Source organism: Nyctereutes procyonoides, unplaced genomic scaffold, assembly GCF_905146905.1.
Source record: "Nyctereutes procyonoides isolate TBG_1078 unplaced genomic scaffold, NYPRO_anot_genome, whole genome shotgun sequence".
NCBI lineage: Eukaryota > Metazoa > Chordata > Mammalia > Carnivora > Canidae > Nyctereutes > Nyctereutes procyonoides.
This window is the reverse complement of record NW_026575033.1, coordinates 10,945,208-10,965,732: the sequence shown is the minus strand read 5'-3', so window position 1 is coordinate 10,965,732 and position 20,525 is coordinate 10,945,208. Positions and strand designations below refer to the sequence as shown.

General features: G+C 41.7%; 1 protein-coding gene across 1 annotated transcript in view; it reads right to left on the bottom strand.

Annotated features, from left to right (window-relative positions):
* The window catches only part of TEX26 (testis expressed 26), a 32,310-nt gene extending 17,706 nt beyond the window's left edge, over nucleotides 1-14,604 (bottom strand). The window contains exons 1-4 of the mRNA XM_055317230.1: nucleotides 14,212-14,604; nucleotides 9,034-9,118; nucleotides 8,028-8,109; nucleotides 2,954-3,119 (exon numbers count right to left, since the gene is read on the bottom strand). Coding sequence (XP_055173205.1) covers nucleotides 2,954-3,119; nucleotides 8,028-8,109; nucleotides 9,034-9,118; nucleotides 14,212-14,604 — 726 coding nt within the window. The remainder of the gene's footprint in view (nucleotides 1-2,953; nucleotides 3,120-8,027; nucleotides 8,110-9,033; nucleotides 9,119-14,211) is intronic.
* Nucleotides 14,605-20,525: the final 5,921 nt, after the last annotated feature.

Here is a 20,525-nt window from a genome sequence, read left to right as displayed (position 1 = left end):
TCAGCATGGCTTTCTCCCTCACCTCCTTCAAATCTTAGTTTGAAGGTCACCATCTAAATGACTCCTCCCTAAATTATCCCACATAAAATTGCAGACCCTTACCCCATCCACTCCACTCTGGATCCCCCTTTCCCTGATCATTTTTTTCCCCATAAAACTAACACTTTCTAACCTTTTATGGCACATTAAAGTTTGCCTGTGTGTTATATTTATTATCAGTTGTCTGTCTCCCCCTACAAACATGTAAGCTCCACAAAGATAAGGGTTTTTTCCTGTTTTGTTCACTGCTACATCCCCAGGCTCAGAAGAAGGCCTGGCACAAGCTGGGCACTCAATAAATATTGGCTGCTTAAAGAAGTAAATTAAAAGGTAGTACAGATAACCAGCCACTGCCTGAAGGCTTTGCCCTCCCAGAACACTGCTAGGCCCAGGTAAAATTGTTTTTTTTTTCCAGTATCCTGAACAGGAATTGCAGTCACCAGTGACCTCTGGTGGGATACTCCATGGATAGCAGAGATAATTTACATGATGATAGATGGCTCTGTATCTCTTTCCCAGGCATTTCAGATACCACATCCTTCAGGCTTTCCTTTAGGAATGCTCCTTTGTCTCCATTTACTGCTTCCTTCTTTACCCTACACCTCAAACCTACGGATTCCCCAGGACTTCATCAGGCACACCCATCTTTATCCTCTACAGGCTCTCCCTGGTAGTGCTAGTCTTCTGAGGGCCCTCCGATATATGTAAGCCCTGCAAGCAAAAGGTGCCAGTGAACAGAATCAGCTGCAGAGTCCTGTGGTCACTGATTAAACACTGACCCACCTCCAGCCCATTTTCCACCTGACTGTCCACACTGGGATGCATCACAATTGCCACCCATATATATCAGCCGGCGGTTGTTTCCCACCACCCTTTCCTCGAAGGAGCTCCAAACCACTAGTCTACACTTTAACTCCCAGGGCAACTGTTCTTTAGAGGCAGATCCTCTCTCTTAGCAAAGAAGGTGCACCTTGCTAGCCTCATCCAAGGTCAGGCCCTGAGCCACAGCCAAAACCATTCAACAAAAACAAATAAGTAGCAGGTAGAGAGGGTGCAGCAGAGTAAACAAGGCAGCACACGCTCAACCCAGGTCGAGGGGAAGGGCATTTAGGTGCTGGAGCTGCCGCCACCTGGTGTGTAACCCTCAGTGGTTGAAAGTGCACAAGGCAGTCTGCCCCGCTACCACTCATTGGCTGAGAATGCACAGGACGCCCTACCACTCGAGCTCTCTTTGGCTGAGAGCCTTCAAAACACCTAAATGGAAAATAAATGCTTTGTGTGTATGTGTGGATATAACGCATACATAGTATAATATTGTAACTGACTGCTTTACATAATTTTAAAATCTTAAGACAAATATTTAAGAGGTAAACTCATTAAAATAAATGGTAGCATGAGGAACCAAATTAAATCGGGTATGTGTTTATGTTCTAATTACTCCCAAGTCTACATCTATAGCTCTCCTCTTCCACACAAACTCCAGACCTACATACTCAACTGCCTGTTGGACATATTTTCAACCAACATGTCTTTAACTGAACTCACATTTCCCCCATGCCCTTTCACACCAAACCTGGTCCTAACCCATGTTCCAGCTCAGCAAACAGCTGCAGCATACACCCAGCCATCCAAGTCAAAAACAGAAACTCCATCCTTCATTCTTTCCTCTTCCTTGTCTTTTATATCTTTTCAGTCACCAAATCCTGCCCATTCTACCACTTTAGTGTCTACTGAATACATCCAGGTGGCTCCATCACACATGGCACCATACCAAGGGGGTAGCCAAGTAAATGAAACCCTTTACTATAACTGAATATTGCTTTCTATGGTGGGAGAAGGGTATATGGAAGTCAGAGGGAATATTAGTTGCTTCCATCTGGAGGAGAAGGGAATTAGAGATAGCTGCACCTTGAGGAATGTCTAAATTTCCTTGGTGGACAGGAGAAGGGATTCCAGACAGAGTAAACAAAATGACAAAAGATCTGGTAGCTGGAGAACACATAATACCAAACACAAATATTTGTGAGTGCCAGCATTATTGACAATATAGCCAAAAGCTGGAAACTGCCCAAATGTCCACCAATAGATAAATGAAAGAACAAAATGTGGTATACACATACAATAGAATATTCTTTAACCATAAAAGGGAGCCATAAAAAGAAATGAAGTACTGATAGACACTACAATGTGAATGAACATTGAAAGGATTATACTAAGTGAAGAAGCCAGACACGAAAGGTCACGTATTGTATGATTCCTCATAAAAAAATATCCAGAATAGGGCGGCCTGGGTGGCTCAGCGGTTTGGCGCCTGCCTTGGGCTCAGGGCCTGATCCTGGATCCTGGGTCCCAGGATCGAGTCCCACATGGGGCTCCCTGCATGGAGCCTGCTTCTCCCTCTGCCTGTGTCTCTGCCTCTCTCTCTGTGTCTCTCATGAATAAATAAATAAAATCTTAAAAAAAAAATATCCAGAATAGGTAATCCATAGAGCTAGAAAGCAGATTGGTAATTATCAGAGGCTAAGGAAGAGGAAAGCAGGATGTAATTTCTTAATGGGTGTGGAGTTTCCTTTTGGGATGATGAAAATGTTTTGGGATGAGATAAAGGTGGTCATTCCAGAACATTATGAATGTACTAATTGTCAATGAATTCTTTATGTTAAAATGGCTAATGTTATGCCCCATGAATTTAATTTCAATTTTTAAAAGTCTTTTTAAAATTTTGGAGGATAAGGGAGAAGTGGTTACAAATAAATGTGAGACGGTGGGCAAAAGTAGTATAAGAAGGACCATAAGTATAGATGAAATATTTGGGGACATATTCAAATTCTCATTCTGTATGGATTACTGGTACCGTATTAAATTCTTTTTTTATACTGTATTAAATTCAGTGGATATGTAGATATTATCTTACTTGACTGGGGTGAAATTTGTGGCTCCTGGTTCTTCTTGAAGTCCCTGTTTTGATCAAATCTTCTTTAGAAGGTGATTTCCAAACATACTCATCATTGTACTGTGTCTGATTGGGAATAGGATCACTAAGGGAATATGTATATCCTAGTCTTCTGATACTTTTTTGGCTACAAGACAAGACAGTGAAAATCAGAATGAGGGGTTAAATACCAAATCTTACAGCAGTACACATGTCAAATAATTTAGCTTGTTACATTTTTTTTAAGATTGGTTAGTTTAAGACTTTATGCCAGAAATCACTTAACTTCCAGATTCCCTTGAAAAGAAACAATTTTGTGTCTTAGGATGGCTCTTAACAAAAATATGGGAGACCTAAAATGGAATTTAAAAGAACAAGCATCTGAAGTTCATTAATTCACTTAATTTTTTAAAGAGCTTGTACTCTCCTGTATAAACAGTATTTCAATGTAATCAAATACTTGGTGAAGAAATGTTTCTCTCTATAGAAGTATTCCAGTTAATAAAAGGAAGATACATAAGAACTGAGATACCACTAGTTTGCAAGGCCCTAATAAAACCATGCATCCAGGCAATGATCACCAGTTCCTACTCACAGTCCAAGAAGAGAGTCCACCAGCTACTATGTGCCCTGGATGGACATACACAAAACCTATTAAATATTTTTGTCAAAATGCCCAACTTGAATCACATGAATTTGGAATATTAGATTACAGGAAATACAGGAAAAGAGAAATATTATTTAAAATATATATGGGAATGAAATATATATGGGAATGAAATCAGAAAAATCCAGAACAATTATCTGTTTCAAGAAACAAATTCTTAGGGGAAAAAAAAATGGAGAACCTATAGATTAAATGAGGTTAGAAAATATAATGACCAAGTGCAATGTGTAGAATTTATTTGGATTTAATTTCTAACTGACTAATTATTTCTTTTTAATTATGAGACTTTAGTGGGAAATTTGATTGCTGACTGACCATTTGATATTAAGAAACTATTCTGGGATCCCTGGGTGGCGCAGCGGTTTGGCGCCTGCCTTTGGCCCAGGGAGCGATCCTGGAGACCCGGGATCGAATCCCACGTCGGGCTCCCGGTGCATGGAGCCTGCTTCTCCCTCTGCTTGTGTCTCTGCCTCTCTCTCTCTCTCTGTGACTATCATAAATAAATAAAAATAAATAAAAAAAAGAAACTATTCCTTTTTTAGCTGAGACCGTGTATTGTTGCATATTTTTAAAGAGTACTTTTCTTTTAGAGACACATAAAAATAATATTTAGAATTAAAATGATATGATGCCTGGAATTTGCTTCAACATTACCCAGCGGGAAGGCTGGGTGGAAGATATATATAAAAAGTGTCCATGTGTTGATTATTGCAGCTGGATAATAGCTAGGGATTCATTGCATATTCTTTTGTGTATGCCTAAAATGTTTCATATTGGCTTTTTTTTTAAAGAAGCCTGAGTTGAACTCAGGTACTGTCTATAAGAAACCAAACATCTGGAAAGTGGGATACATCTGGATGATGGACTATTTTACTTGTCATTCAGATGTGTAGGTTCAGCTAAAGTAATCAAAGGCACATGAAGATTTTCCAAAGGCAACACAGTACAAATAAAATTGCTTTAAGGGAATTGATTTTCAGATCTCCACCCCTCAATGTACTCTTTCTTAATGCGCCTCTGAGAACAAACCTCCAGATCTCCACAGGTGTTTTCTATCCCACACCTTTCACCCTTCCGCACATCGTGATAGGATCTTACATCAGTGCAAGATACCTCTGGGTATAAGCCTCTGAAGTCAAGAAGGTTGCCTCATGAAGAGAAACTTTGTTAGTGGTTCCAAGGAGGGAACCTTGTAATCCGAATTCCATACCCCTATCTCCAGCTTGCCTTTGGAGGTCTGAGAGGGTGAGGAGGGTGGGTAAGAGGGAGGGGGATGCCATATTCTAACCAGGGCATGTGGTCTATGTGGGATGTCCTGAATTTAGGTATGCTGTAGAGTGCTATAGCTAAGAGCAATGTCTAGTTTTTCATTTCCTAACAATTACAGAATGTTCAGCTCCCTTTAGGGAGAAGCATCTGAGAAGAGAACAGGGAATATAGAGTGCTTCAAAATGGCCCTTTCCCCCACATATTTAAAATTAAACATTTTTCCAGCTTAAAAAAAATCCCTAGGACATGTCATTCACTAGAAAGAAAAGCATCTCTGAATAGGTAAAGCAGTACAGGGTGGTAATGCTGATTCTTTTGAACACAACCAGAATCTTTTCTGGGACCAGAAAGACTACCAGATTCATAAAGACTCACTGGATAAAACTGGTACATAAAAATGTTATTTTTTTCTTCAGATTTTGTATTCATCATTCAATAAGGTACTTAAGTCTCATTTTTTTAACCCAAACATATTATGAAATATTTACTCTAATACAGCCAGTCCTCATTTTATTTTATATTGTAAAATATGTAACAATACATGGAAGTAATATGCTGGCTTGCCAGACCAATCCATTTTCAGCATGTAGAACTTTCTCTTTCATTACGTGCATAATAAATGTTTGATTTGTATCTATAAGGGAAGATGGATGTTACCTGAATCTATTGTGGCAATCATTTCACAATGTATGTAAACTAAACATCATACCATATGCCTTAAACTTATATGTAGTGATGCATGTTAATTATTCCTTAATAAAACTGGGAAAAAATATTAAACAAGTTTCTTCCAAGTGAAAGAGTAACTGATGTAATTTAATAGTCATTTGTTAAGACGTAGCTTTTCAGTATACTTCTCAGAAAATGAGTTAGCAAATAACTCAGTAACTGGATGACATATCATCTAATTATTTGCTTTCAATAAAATCGAAAGAGTACCCAAGCAAGTTGTCAGCTGCTCAATCATAAAAATCACCTTGTAATTTTTGGCATATAACTCAGAAAGAGTTCAAAGTCTTGAATGACAATCCCACACTTAACTCCTTTCATTCACAGTTACTCATGTGAACAAGATTGTTCAACAGTAGCATCTATAAATTGAAAAATAAACACCAGAAGCAGAAAAAAAATTGATGCTGAATGCAGTCTCATTCCAAAAATAATAACGCTTAAAACTGGATACATAAATTAATTTCAAGCAGAACAGTCACATTTATCTCATTAAGATACAATTCCAAAAAATTTACTTTCTGTGTTTAGTAATTATTAACATTTGTAATGTATTTATTGCTTTGAGCAATTGTGTACTAAAAATAATTGTGATAACTCAATACTTAGGGTCACGTAACATGTTTAAAAATTAATTTCAATTAATATACTAAAAGAATTTCAACAAAGTATAATGGAGTGATCAATAAATTGCTTTCAAACAAAATATATTACAGCAGATTAAAATTCTTTGGAGGAAGTGGAGTGGAATAAGAGAGTTCAAGAAGCAAAGGGAATGAAATAAATGGCCTTCAGCCTTCTTTAATAGAAGGTGCGTATTTTTCAAAAAGATCATACCAACTATCAATTTGTTAAAGTGTTTGGATTACCCATTGGCTATATTTTGTTTCTGCTGACTTCATAGTTTCATTTTAAAATGTCAATCTTTTAGGATGGGCTATGCATTTTCTCTCTCACAATTATTTTACAATGAAAACTTTTCTGTGAACTTAAAAAAATATGCGAATTTGAAGACCACTGACCTAGACTCCATTAGGACCCATTTGTTTTTGGAATTTTTCCCAAATGTTTCTTCTTGAGACAACTGTTACTGACTGGGAAGCTGGCATGATCATTCCCGTCAGATGATAAATCTCCCAGTTAGGGGACATAATGTAACTCAGTGGGATAGACAGTAACTCAGATATCAAGAGTCTTGCGGGCTTGTCGTTTTTGAAAGTCTATCAGATATATACTGAGAAAAAAAATAATGAAAAATTTGGAGTAATTTCTTGGTGCTAGTCACTGTACTAGTGCTTTCATTCCATCCTTAGAACAACCCCCTAAGGCAGGGATCATCATTCCCACTTCGCCAACCATAAAACTGAGCCACGGATGGCTTGTAACCTGCTGAAGGTAGCAGCGATCATAGCAGGTAGAGCAGGGGAGCAGAGGGTAAAATCGACTTCTGCCGGACTCTTTAGCCGTGCTCTCGCCCTTACGCCATTTGGCTTCTCAATAATTTGGACTTTTATTTAAGATTTTTTTATTTATGTATTCATGAGAAAATGCACAGAGAGACAGACGGAAGAGACATAGGCAAGAGAGAAGCAGGGAGCCCTATGCAGGACTCGATCCCGGCACTCTGGGGTCAGCCCGGAGCGGAAGGCAGATGCTCAACCACTGAGCCATCCAAGCATCCCAGCAACTTGAACTTTTAAGGTGAAAAGATCCTCTTTGTGGGAAACACTTCACAGAGGAAACACAGGCAGGCAGAAGGCTCTCCATGCTGGTTTCCCACCCACCACGGATACAATGAACAATGACAGGGCTATCCTGATCTCACTCTTCCTCACCCACCAATGAGTTTAAAGAGGCGGCTGATGGATAAAAATTCTCAACACTCACAATTCAGGTGGAAATGGAGCTGTTGCAAGCCATTTTAAGAAACAGTAAGTGGAGTAGTGAAGGTAAGGGTAAGTACTGGTGGCCCTCCAGCTGCCAAGACCAATGTTGGTGATGGAAGTGCTAACAATTCTTCATTCAGCCATTTATTCAATTGTCATTGCCTGCCTACTCTATACCAGACAATGGATTTGATTCCTACTCCATGTTCAGGTAGCACAATTCAGTTAACCTATATACTGGCTCTATCATAAAGCATGACCTGCATCAACTTTATGAAGGATCCATGTGTTCCCTTCCTTAGTTCTCCTGTAAGAGGTCTGGATACTGTCTTAAGAGGGGAAGCCTGTCTGGTGCTTGGAGGAGCACTGTGTGTGGAGGAGTACCTGGGTGCATTTTCATAAGCCTTCTCTGATTACTCTTTGTCTTGGTTTTAGACTCTGAATAATAGAATACAGGTGAACAGTTTAAGGTGTGCACATCAACCTGACATAAATCAAGGTCTACCGAATTAGAGCAGGCACCGCTCCTGTCTTGGGCGTGAATGCAGTCCTCATGGTGGTGGCATAGGAATCCCAGGTGGCATCACCTGTCAAAAGTACGACAAAACAGTTTGAAATGTGTCAGACAGAAAATTTCCATCATATGTTGCTTTAATAGTTAAAATAATTTGGAATGCCTGGGTGGCTCAGCGGTTTAGCGTCTGCCTTCTGCCCAGGGCGTGATCCTGGAGTCCCGGGATCGAGTCCCAAATCGGGCTCCCTCAAGGAGCCTGCTTCTTCCTCTGCCAGTGTGTCTGCCTCTCTATCTCTCTGTGTCTCTCATAAATAAATAAAATCTTTAAAAAATAATAATAATAATTAAAATAACTTTTTAGAGAAAAATATTTTTTGATAATAATTTAAAGTCTAAAGAAATAAAGACCAATTTGCAGCCTCTTGTAGAAAAGAGGAAAGCTCAAGTGAATTATCTAAACAAAAATAGGTCCATTGTTTTTCCTGAGAATCCATACAGGCTATTTTAAAGAGTTCACACAACACATAAAAATATGAAACAGAAAGTCTGAGGTGCTATCACCTTAAGATGTCCACTATGACTTTAGTGACCAACCTCTCATGTATCATAGTAGATAAACCTATACACACATGAAACAACTTTAAAGTTTACATATTCCATTTTATCCCAAGCACCTTTTCTCTCCTTCCTCCCTCAGCTCATCATTACTCCCCTCCCCAACCCCCCCCCCATGTTAATAACTGTGCTGGTTTCTTTCCATGCTTTAACAAGTGCAGATACAATAATCTAGAGACTTATGTATACAAGTATGTTGACGCTGGGTTTTAGTTTTCACCATCTTGTTTTATAAAAATGGGCTCATAATTCACGAAGTGTCTTTTCTTCTGTCACTGAACAGGGTCCTCTAGGAAAGCCTTCCAACTCATCTGGGGCAGCTCTAATGTGTTTTTCGTCACAATTGCTCATGATTCTGTAGCTTAGGTGAGATTTACATTACGAGAGCGAGTGGGATCCATAAGAGGAGTATAGCTAGAGGAGACCAGTCCAAAGGTCAAAGCCTCTGGCATGCCAATGTCAAGAGCCTGGGGGAAAGGGGAGTCCGGGGAGGAGACCAAGAAGAGCAGTCAGCAAGGGCAGGGAAACACCAGGGGCATGTGTGACTGGAAGGCCACAGGAAGGAGGGGTTTCCAGGAAGCAAGTGGGAGGGATGGCCTATGGCAATGCTAGCCAGATCCAGGAGGATGAAGACAGAGAAGTAACCATCAGGCACACACTCACAACAGCAGCATTTATCTGCCCCAACCTCCCATTGTCCACAGAGTACCACCAAAGTTCTTGCGAGTAAAGATTTTAAATGTAACTGAGTCATTCTCTCATTATTCTTTTCTGGACCATTAACCTGTTTACATTTCACTACAACCTGGGTTAAAACGGTCCCCTTTCACGTTCAAACACTGCTGGTTGGGGGAAAGCACCTCACTGCTAGACACCTGTAGCCACCTCATTGCCTGTGACATTCCTGCTTGTGCATCAAATACAAGTGCTGGAAAATTCTTTCCTCAAATATGTCTACAATTTCCAAATAGTCTTAACCTCTATTTGCACTGCCCAGCCTATAGGGCCCCGACCAAACATTGAATTTTTGCTGTCTACGCACTTCTTCCTATTTCATCTCCACATCTCCCAACCAGGTCTTGTTTCTGATTTAACAGGCCCTTGGGTGCAGCCTGGCAGCTGGACCTGCTCATCTATGACTGTCTCCCCACGGCCTTTTCACTGGTTGAGATTCACCTCCACTAGCTTCCCCAGTCTAACAATAGTCTAGCCCCTGAATGCTACACTCGGGGCCTCTGCTTACACACACTTCGAGGGCCCACGCCCTGATCCCATTCTGTGAGAAATGACATCATGCTCTGATGCCACTGCTTTTAGTGGGAGTCACTTCATGCTTTCAAGCATTTTGTTCCAATGGCAGAATTAAATGTTCTTTGTTCAGAGAATTCCAAGTATGGACAAGTAAGTGGGAAGAAATTGGGAGGCAGTACTGCTGCTCTTAAAAGAAACCTTCACTTAACCTGATTTGAACCTCAGAATATGTCTCTTGCAAGGATCAGGAAGGATCCTCTGCATAGACACCACACATCATTTCAGCCTCTTCTTCCTAAAACAAAGGATACTAACCCCGTCCAGATCAATGTCCTGTTAGGCCCAAATATGCCTAAAAAACCCTGGCAACACAGCTTCCAGGTAACATCTCCCAATCCATCACATGGGCAAGCCAGACTATGGCTTGGGTGTCCCTCCTCTGGATGTCCCTGCCTACGGCCTTTCCCCTTTCTGAAGACAGAAAGGGGCTGAGGACAGTCTGGGGGCTGGCAGCTGGCAGCCTCCTTTTGCTGAGATCCTATTCCAGAAGGCATCAGGTGCAGGAGGGGCTATGCCCAGCTGCTTCTAGGATCTGAGACCAAGTGTACCTCCTTCTCCCTAACTCTAACCCACTTGGATGACTAAAATGATGACATGTGCAATTTCCAGTAGCTCTTTCTACAATTTTTTGTTTAATGACTTTTCTTACTAGATGTCAGGTCAGTGTCTATGCTTCATATTTCCATTGACAAAGCTTCTGAAAATAAAATGTTATTCGAATTAATCCTCTTTCAGATGCCTGGGTGGCTCAGTCTGTTAAGCACCTGCCTTCAGCTCAGGTTATGATGCCACGGTCTTAGGATCAACCCTGCGTGGGGCTCCCTGCTCAACGGCGAGTCTACTTGTCCCTCTTCCTCTGCCCCTCCCCACATTTGTACTCTCTCTCAAATAAATAAATAAATAAAGTCTTTTTAAAAAGTAGAACAAATCCTCTTCATTAACAGAAATAATAACTTAAAAATCTATTATCATAATATTTTAAACATCTATTTCCAGCGTGTCCCCTGCTTTTTGTATTCATTCCTAGTAAGTATCTCAGTGTTTCTCCCTATAACTCTGTGTCCACCTCTCCTAGGATTCTGTCTTCCTATTTCTACCTTCTCTCATTTTCTGTCCATTCTATAGTCAAGTCCTAAATCACTCCCATGGATGAACCCCTCTGCTAGGCCTTAGGGCATACAGACCCTGTTCTGGACTTAGGGAACTCACAGGTGAGTAGAGGAGATGACAAATATCCAATGAGCACAAGCTTATAGATGTACTGCTGTGCTGTGTGCCATAGGAGATTTCTAAGGAGGGTGTAATTCTTTCTGGTTGGATGAGAGAAAGGACACTGAGGGTGGGTCCAGGAGGTACTTCATAGAATAGGTGGCATCTGAGCCAGGACTTAAAGTGGGAGTGTGAGGGATGCTTGGGTGGCTCAGCGGTTGAGCGTCTGCCGTTGCCTCAGGTCATCATCCTGGGATCCTGAGACTGAGTCCTGCATTGGGTTTCCTGCAGGGAGCCTGCTTCTCCCTCTGCCTGTGTCTCTCATGAATAAAGAAAGAAATAAAATCTTTAAAAAAAAAAATAAAGTGGGGATCCCTGGGTGGTGCAGTGGTTTGGCGCCTGCCTTTGGCCCAGGGAGCGATCCTGGAGACCCGGGATCGAATCCCACGTTGGGCTCCCGGTGCATGGAGCCTGCTTCTCCCTCTGCCTATGTCTCTGCCTCTCTCTCTCTCTCTCTCTCTGTGACTATCATAAATAAATAAAAATTAAAATAAAACTTGGTAATATAAAAAAAAAAAGTGGGAGTTTGACAGTAACCACAGGAGGACACAGAGTGGAACATTTTTCAGACAAAGTGCCATGACATATAAAAGTCTGAGACACAACAAATGGTCCAGGTGAGAAAGGCAGAGGAAGTGGCCAATGACAGGTCAGTGATGCCTGGTTAGCCCTGCTATACCCTCGTGCTTTATCACCCCTGGAGGTATTCACAATTATGAAAATTTATTATGAGGTTTTGAAAATATTATAAAACAGTAGCTAGCACGTGCATATTACATTACACTTTACAAAGTGTTTCCATGTATGGAATTTCATTTTAGCTTCACAACAGCCCAATAGATGGGCAGGTATAAACAGTACCTGATAGTTCTAAGTTTGCCTTGTATTTGGGAGGACTAAAGGGGATGGTAAATTCAAGCATTTTTAGTAGGTTGAAAGGGGACCCAAAAGATAAATCTACATCCAAACCCCAGAGCCTGTGAATGGTACCAAATAAGGGGCCGTTGCAGATACAGTTAAGGATCTTGAGATGAGGAGATCATGCTGGATTATCAGTGGGGCCCAAATGCAATTTCACCCCCCTTAGGAGAAGCAGAGGGAGATTTCACACAGAAGAGCAGGTGTTGTGACCACAGAGACTCAGGCTGAGGTGATGGGCCCCAGGTCAGGAACGCTGACAGCTCCCAGAAGTTGCAAGAGGCAAGGAAGGATCCTGTCCCAGAACTACCGCTGAGAGTGCAGCCACGCCAGCACCTTGATTTTGACCTTTTGGTCCCAGAATGTGAGACAATAAATGTCCTTTGTTTCAAGCCACCAGTTCACGGTTATTTATGATGGTCCTTCAAACTGACACGGCAATTATAAGCCCATATACAATAATAGTTCGATTACTATATAGCAAGTAGCCCAGGATAGTCATTGTCAACCTCACCTTATTTTTGGACCAAAGCTGGGCAGTGACACATCAGTCCCACCTTTTGGAGCATGACATTTCTAGCAGTGGAAGAGAGAGTGGCACTCTATTAGAGCCCCAAGACTAGGCATGGAGAGTCAAACTTCCCCACTAGAAGAGGAACTTTGGGGGCAAAATCAATGAGTCTTACTAACCAAAGTGGGGCATCAGTGAAGCTGCTCTCCTTTTTACCTTGAGCAGCTGGCATCTTCCTAACTGATGCTGCAAAGTCTAGGAGAACAAGGGGTGGAACTTTGTATATATTAGCCCTCTGTGACATCCAAATGAACTATCTGGTAGGCAGTTGGATACTTCGGTATGAAAATGAAGAAGAGAGAGTGTGACATAAGATTAGGAAGCCATTGGCACGTTTCAGTAGACTCGAAGCCCTTGGTAGGACATGGCCACTGCACAGAAGATGTAAATAAAAAAGGATAGATCTTGGAGGACTCACATTCCCCAGACAAGGCGGAGAGGAGACAGTGAAAGGTACCAAGACTGGAAAGAGAGGAGGAGATTCAAAACAGAATGCAGTGGGGAAACCCTGGGGAGGAGGTTCTCCCTATCTCTCTTCTTTGCCTTGTTGTCATACAGAAACAGTGTTTTCAATATTTTTTGTACGAATTAAGTATTTTAATTTTCCATCTTTAATTTACAAAGAGATCAACAGAATGAAAATATGCATTTCATTCTGGTGGGTCTGCAATTCTAGAGACTTTGCAGTTGAACGGTTCCCACTGCTCTGTAGCCACCACAGAACCACAATTACCCAGCTGGAGGGCTGCAGTGGGTTATTACTGCCATGAGAAAGGCCAGGATGGAGCTGACTACACAGTAATCATGCCACTAGCATCACAGTTAGAATGGCTTTCCCTCCACTAACACAAAAAGCTGACTTTGTAAACCTGCTGCATTTGCATGCAAAATTAGCATTAAAAACTCTACCTCAGTTAAATACAAAATCACTTTGAAAAAATCAGCAAAGGTTGGATAGAAGTGGCAGCTGAATGCCTAGTTTCCAGCCTCTGCTACAGCTACGTGGGGGAGATGCTACTTCCGCAGATCCACTTAGGAGTCCCTGCATTCTGCATCTCCAGTTTTCTGGGCTGTTCTCTAAATCCTGGATGGGGATCAGATCTCTGCTGGATCTGCTGTCTTCAGAGCATCTGACCTCTGTACCTTGTTTGTCTTTGACCTTGTTCTCCTGGAAATGCACTATTCCTTCCTTTCTCCTATCCCTTCCTAGGCACGTTGCGGGGTGTTTAAAAACACCTGAGGGGTTCAGGGAGAGGTTCTGCAGAAATGCAGCGAAGGGCTGTAAAGGACCAGTCATGAACATCTCATGCTCTCTGACTCCCAGACTCTCCATGAATTGAGTCCCGCCCATAAGAGGGAGGCAAAGAGCCTTGCAGACCAAAGCAGCCTTTGCTCTAGTGCACCCCCTTCCCAGGAAAAAGCCCGCCGGCCCCCCCACCCCTCCCCCGCCGCTCCCCCGCCCCTCGCAGCCCGCAGGGTCCACAGCCTTACTTGGCTGCATCTTGAAGCGGTCTTGAGAGGCGCTCGCGGCCTCGGGCCCAGGCAATGCCATTCTTGCTCAAAAGAAGCCCTAGCGGTGCCCTCTGCCCCTGCTGGACTGGACGCTCTGGGCAGCAGGCAGCTCGGGGCTGCTTTGTGACGCGTCGCTATGGAGACGCGGGTCACTCTCCGCAGCTCAGCGGGGGGCCGACAGGGGCGGGAGGCGCCGGCGCGCTCCACCAGGCAGGCTGGAGACCGGGTGCGGAAAGCAGAGTTGTGCTTCCAGGAATATGGATACTTCCTTCCTTCCGTGTATTCCTGTAGTTCTTGCAACGAGCTTTCCTGTGCATTGTCTTGTATATCTGGGGAGAAGAGCATAAAGACAAGTGTTGAAGAGAAAGTCATATTGTCAGATTTGCAATTGCAAATTTTCATCTGTTCCTAACTTTCTACTTAAGTGACTGTGGGCAGAGTTGTCTAGATCTTTGCATTAAGTAGGAAACAAGAGTGGGCAGGGTTGTGTGTGACACCTTTCCCCTCACCAGGGGAGGTTTCTGGCACAAACTGTTGTGTTTTGTGATTGTCAATTTAATTGTTCAATTCCCACAGACTGAACTGTCTCTCACCGCCCCTCCCCCTCCGCCTCTGAGTGTGTCATAGTTTTTCCAGAATGTGGAGGGTTTCTATCTTCGTATTCTTGACAAGAATCTTGGTAGTTTGACACATAGTAGGTGCTTAGTAAAATTGAATGCCTCTAGGCTAGGACATAGCTATTAGCCACTTACCTGGGTGCGAAGAAAAGAGAGGAAGTACTCATTAGAGACGTTGGCAATATATTTAGAAAGCAATTTACAACCATTCCTTCTCTGCAAAGGGGTTATTCGAAAGTAGGACCTAAGGTGAAGGTGTGACATTTTAAAAAAGGAGTTTATCAAAGGTCACAGAATACATATCAAAGTAAGCATCCCACGTGTGTATGCAAGGCATTGCTTAAAAATTAAGAACTAAAGTAGAATTTTCTGAGAGGAGTCCTATCCATATAGTGGAACACATATAATGCATTTTTTGGACTCTCTAATTTTATAGTTATAAATGATAGTGGAACACTTAGAAGGTTTAGAGTTCTGTCAATGTTATTAAAAGGAATGAGTTTAAACGAGGATTTAGTAGTGGCATCTAAATGGGGGAAATAACACCCAATAACAGATTATGGTCTGAAAATGGCAGAGCTCATTAGGATAGCATGAGTTAAGAAAAAAGATTTTTTTTTAATGAAACAGTGAGTCTTTAGAATGTTGAAAGTGAATTCTTATTAATATCTTCTATTTGTCTCTTCTTAGGCAAGCTGAAAAATTGTGGCCCCACGCACCCAATCGGGAGTTGGGAGATCTCTTTGTACTTTCTACCTGGGGGCCCTTGGGATCAAGCAGATACTTCTCTGAGCCCCAATTTATCTATAAAACGAGTATACCAGTGCCCACCTCACTGGGCTGTAAAGATGAATAATTCTAACAATAATTTATAAATTATAAAGCCACATAAACCTCAGATATTGCTCTATTGTCTTATTTATTCTTTTTATAGCCTTTCCTTTCTGTTTCACAATGGATTTTTGGTACAAGTCAATTTTATTGTGAGCAGTATAGCACTATTCCTGCCTCTGAATTTGGGTTGCTTGAGGCAACCCCTTTCAATGATTAAGTTGATTTTTTTCCTTTCTTCTTCCTCCCAACAAACACTGCACTGAAAATGAGCTGCATGATGACATTGAGGGCAATGCCCTGGATATTGATGGGAGCTTGGGGAGCTGGTCCTAGCTCCTCCTAGTGCCTGTGCTGAGTTCTCAAGGATGCCTAGGAGGAAACCAAGAGAGGGAGAGCTGCCACCAGGTGGAGCAAAGGCCCAGGAGGCAGGAAACATGGGATTGCCACACTGGAAAGAGTGAAGGCAGGGGCTAGGAAACTGCAGCAAAAGGCCCTGCAGGCTGTGCTAGGAAGTTGGGCCTCCCCTGAGCAGTGGAGTCGGTTAAAGCAACAGAGTGAAGGGATCAGATCAGAAGTTTATACAGATCCCAGCCTCTTTTTCCAGGGAAAAGAGAAGCACAGTTATCCATACCACCTACCAGTGAAGGTTAATCATTCAGAAATTAAGACGTCCAGGTTACTAATATATGCCTCTTACAGAGTCTTGAATTGATCATCAAACAATTGAAAGTAGTCATAGTGAATGGGCTAAATGTTAAATGGTCGTCTCCAATTTAAAGTATTATAATAAATTTCTTTCTGTGTACATACACGCACAAACACATGCATGCTGCAGGAATGTGATGTGAAGGAGTAGCGACAGGTGGGTGGGAGACGGAGGGGACGGCAAGGATAGAACTACCCAGCTTTTGGCTGTGAAGGAGAAGGGAGTCTCCAGCTGGAGGAGAGAGAATGGGTCAGGAAAGGGAGTGGGTCAGGTTAATACCCAAACAAGAGAGAAGTAACCAAGTTCACAGGCCATGGGGATGAAGCAGGGAGAGAGATGGGGCTTGCCGCTGTGGAAAAAGCTGATGGGACCTAGACTTGGAGAAGACAGACATGCTTCTCCTCAAACTGGGCATGCCCACCACACCTGGGCATCTCGAGAGCACAGATTCTGACTCAACTGGTCTGGAAGGGCCTGAGATTCTCCTTTTCTAACAAGATGCCTAGGAGATTCATAAAGTTTGAGATGGACAGATCCAGAGCCTTGTCCTAGGACGAGCAGAATCTGCATCACCCAGATAGTTAGAACACAGACCTGATGACTCAGAGTCTGCAGCTTTAGCAAGACCTCCAAGAGGGTCCTAGACATAATCCAGTTAGCAAAGCTCTGCTCCAGGAACTACCATAGGCCAAGGTGTCTCCTAAATGAGAAGGAATATAAAAAATTAGTTGATGGGAGAATTCAAAGAGCAAGCCAACAAAGGATATGTGAAAGATTCGGCAGCAGGAGACTGCTTCCAAGAGCCCTGGAGAGGGCTCCTGAGTGGCTCAGTGGTTGAGCATCTGCCTTTGGCTCAGGTCGTGAGCCTGGGGTCCTGAGATCCAGTCCCGTACCAGGTTCCCCACAGGGAGCCTGCTTCTCCCCCTGCCTATGTCTCTGCCTCTTTCTGTGCATCTCTCATGAATAAATAAAATCTTTAAAGAAAAAAAAAAAGCCCACAAGAGGCCACAGGTGATCTCCTGTGTACTTTGGATATGGGTGTACTGAATGAAGTTTCTCCAGCTTACTGCATTTGGGCAAAAGTTTTTCTATTACTAAGTGTATGCAGTGATTTTATTCAAATATCTTCATGTTAAAAAAAAAAAAGGAACCAAAAAAAGCATGTTGCTTCTTCTCCTTTGTTTTAGCTGATTGATTAATTCATTAAACATTTTCTCAATTTCTGTGATGGAATCTGTATTGTTTGGGGTTCTCTAGGGAGACACACAATAGAGTCTGTGTATGTGTATGTAAAGGGAGAGTGAGAGGAGAAACTTATTTCATTTTAAGGAGTTGGCTCGCACAGTTGTGCAGCCTGACAAGTCCAAAATCTGCAAAGGAAGCTAGTATGTAGGAGGCCAGGGCAGGATGGACATTGCAGTTCATGTTTGAAGGCCACCTGTACAGAATCCTCTCTTGCTCAGAGGAGGTCAGTCTTGTTCTGTTCAGGCCTTCAATTGATCTAAGAGGCCCTCTGACATTGTAGAGGACAGTTCTTCCCTTGCCCACCTTCCCTTGCCCACCAATTTAAATATTGGACTCATCCAAAAATACTCTCCTAGAAATACCAAGAATAATGTTTGGACACCATGGCCCAGACACATTAGCACATAAAATTAGTCATGACGGACCCAGATCTTTTTGAAGTCAACTAATTCATATCTGCCACTCAGAGGGGTTGTTGTTAAGTAGTCAAGAATGATTGCCATCCTTTTATTGAAAGCTCAAGAAAAGAAAATTCTACAATGTTCTCTATTGTATTAGGACAGTCCAATCTAATGGGGCAGATTCTAAGTACTGCTTCTAATATGCCTCTCACTAAATTTACTTGCATTTTATCCAAACAAAGCCATAGCAGCAAGTTCAGACTGCTGATTCCATCAAAACCTTGTCAATCCAGTACAAATGTCACCTTACTTCTGAGCCAGCTCTGCCCTCCCTGGTTCTTCTGTGTTCCTCTTCTCTGAACTCTTGAGAGGTTAAGTGGGCCAGGCCAGCCATTGGGTAATTACTAATGCTTTACACTGTCTGTTCTTTCAAGTGTATTCAAGTAGTGAATATCAAGTGTGAACACTCCTTTTAAATCTGTTATACCAGCATTTACCCATCCAAATGAATGCTCTCTTCTTCAAAGTAATAATTTATTCTAATGACACTGCCATTGCTTAAAGCATTTTCGAAATTCTTTAGAAACTCCCTTCAGAACTAGATGCATATTCTTTTGAATTTCTTAAATAGGGGCATAACTTGGCTCTTTGAAGATAGATTGGGAATTTGAAACAGTAAAATGACATTCACATTCGAGCTGATAATTAAGGTAGGCAATCAAGTTGGGCAATGTTATCCTTTAGCCAAAAATCAAACTATAACCATGAGGTAATGAGAAAAAAAAAATCTCCCTCATTCTACAGATGTCTGGATTTGCATTCTTGTTGGAATAAATTAATAGCCTCCAAGGTGACTCTTGTACTGAGGGCTTCAATAAATCAATCACTTGAATAAATCAATCCTCATATATTGGTTTTAAAACTAAGTTTTATAGTTTGTTATTAATTTTACATCCAAAACTGTATCCTAAGTGTTTTAGATGTTCTCTTTTTGGAACTTCTCTCCTAGCACTCATTTTATAATTATTCTTAGCTTGCACACCTATCTTCTAAGACTGGATGCTCCTTGAAAGCAGGGGCCGTACTTTAAATATCTTTCTGTCCCAGACCCACCTGAGTGCACTGCACAGAGCAGGCACTCAATCATTCTGCTGAATGAGTTGAATGAATGGATGAACTGAAAAATGAATGAATTGCTTAGATCATTGTTGTCCCATAGATTTGCATGGATCTTAAATCTTCAAAATATCTGAATTGGGCTGCAATTATATCCAGATTGAAGCCTCCTTTACCCAGAAAGATCTGTCCCCATATACTTTTCACCAATTTTAAGATTGCTCAGTATCACTTCCTTGTGACACATGTTAACAAATACATCAGCACAGTGTATATTCCCTTAGGAGCAGTTTATAAAACTGCTGAGTGAATACTGAATGAGTGAATGTATTCAGTGAAAATTGCTTTTAATTCAATGAAAAAAAGTTTTTAATTATGAAAGTAACCTTCCAGATCTTTAGTCCATTCCGGAGTGATTACTGACAGTTTTTCCTCAGTTCAACTACTTTCAAAAAAATCTTCTTTGTGATCGGAGTCTCTATTTCCTTGGGGAAGCATTTATTTTTTTTTTTTATTTTTTTTTTAAATATGCATATAAAATTATGCTGTTTTATTTTTTTTTTATAAACTAATTTTTATTGGTGTTCAATTTACCAACATACAGAATAACACCCAGTGCTCATCCCGTCAAGTGTACCCCTCAGTGCCCGTCACCCATTCACCCCCACCCCCCACCCTCCTCCCCCTCCACCACCCCTAGTTCATTTTCCAGAGTTAGGAGTCTTTATGTTCTGTCTCCCTTTCTGATATTTCTCACACATTTCTTCTCCCTTCCCTTATATTCCCTTTCGCTATTATTCATATTCCCCAAATGAATGAGAACATACACTGTTTGTCCTTCTCCGGTTACTGTGGCCAAGTTAAAAAAGGGTGTTGCCTGAGTTCTTCTCTGGGATTTTGATGGAATCTTGTCTCACATTTAGATCTTTCATCTATTTTGAGTTTATCTTTGTGTATGGTGCAAGAGAGTGGTCCAGTTTCATTCTTCTGCATGTGGATGTCCAATTTTCCCAGCACCATTTATTGAAGAGACTGTCTTTCTTCTAGTGGATCGTCTTTCCTCCTTTATCGTATATTAGTTGAGCATAAAGTTCAGGGTCCACTTCTGGGTTCTCTGTTCTGTTCCATTGATCTATATGTCTGTTTTTGTGCCAGTACCACACTGTCTTGATGAACACAGCTTTGTAGTACAACCTGAAATCTGGCATTGTGATGCCCCCAGATATGGTTTTCTTTTTTTAAAATTCCCCTGGCTGTTTGGGGTCTTTTCTGATTCCACACAAATCTTAAAATAATTTGTTCTAAGTCTCTGAAGAAAGTCCATGGTATTTTGATAGGGATTGCATTATACGTGTAAATTGCCCTGGGTAACAT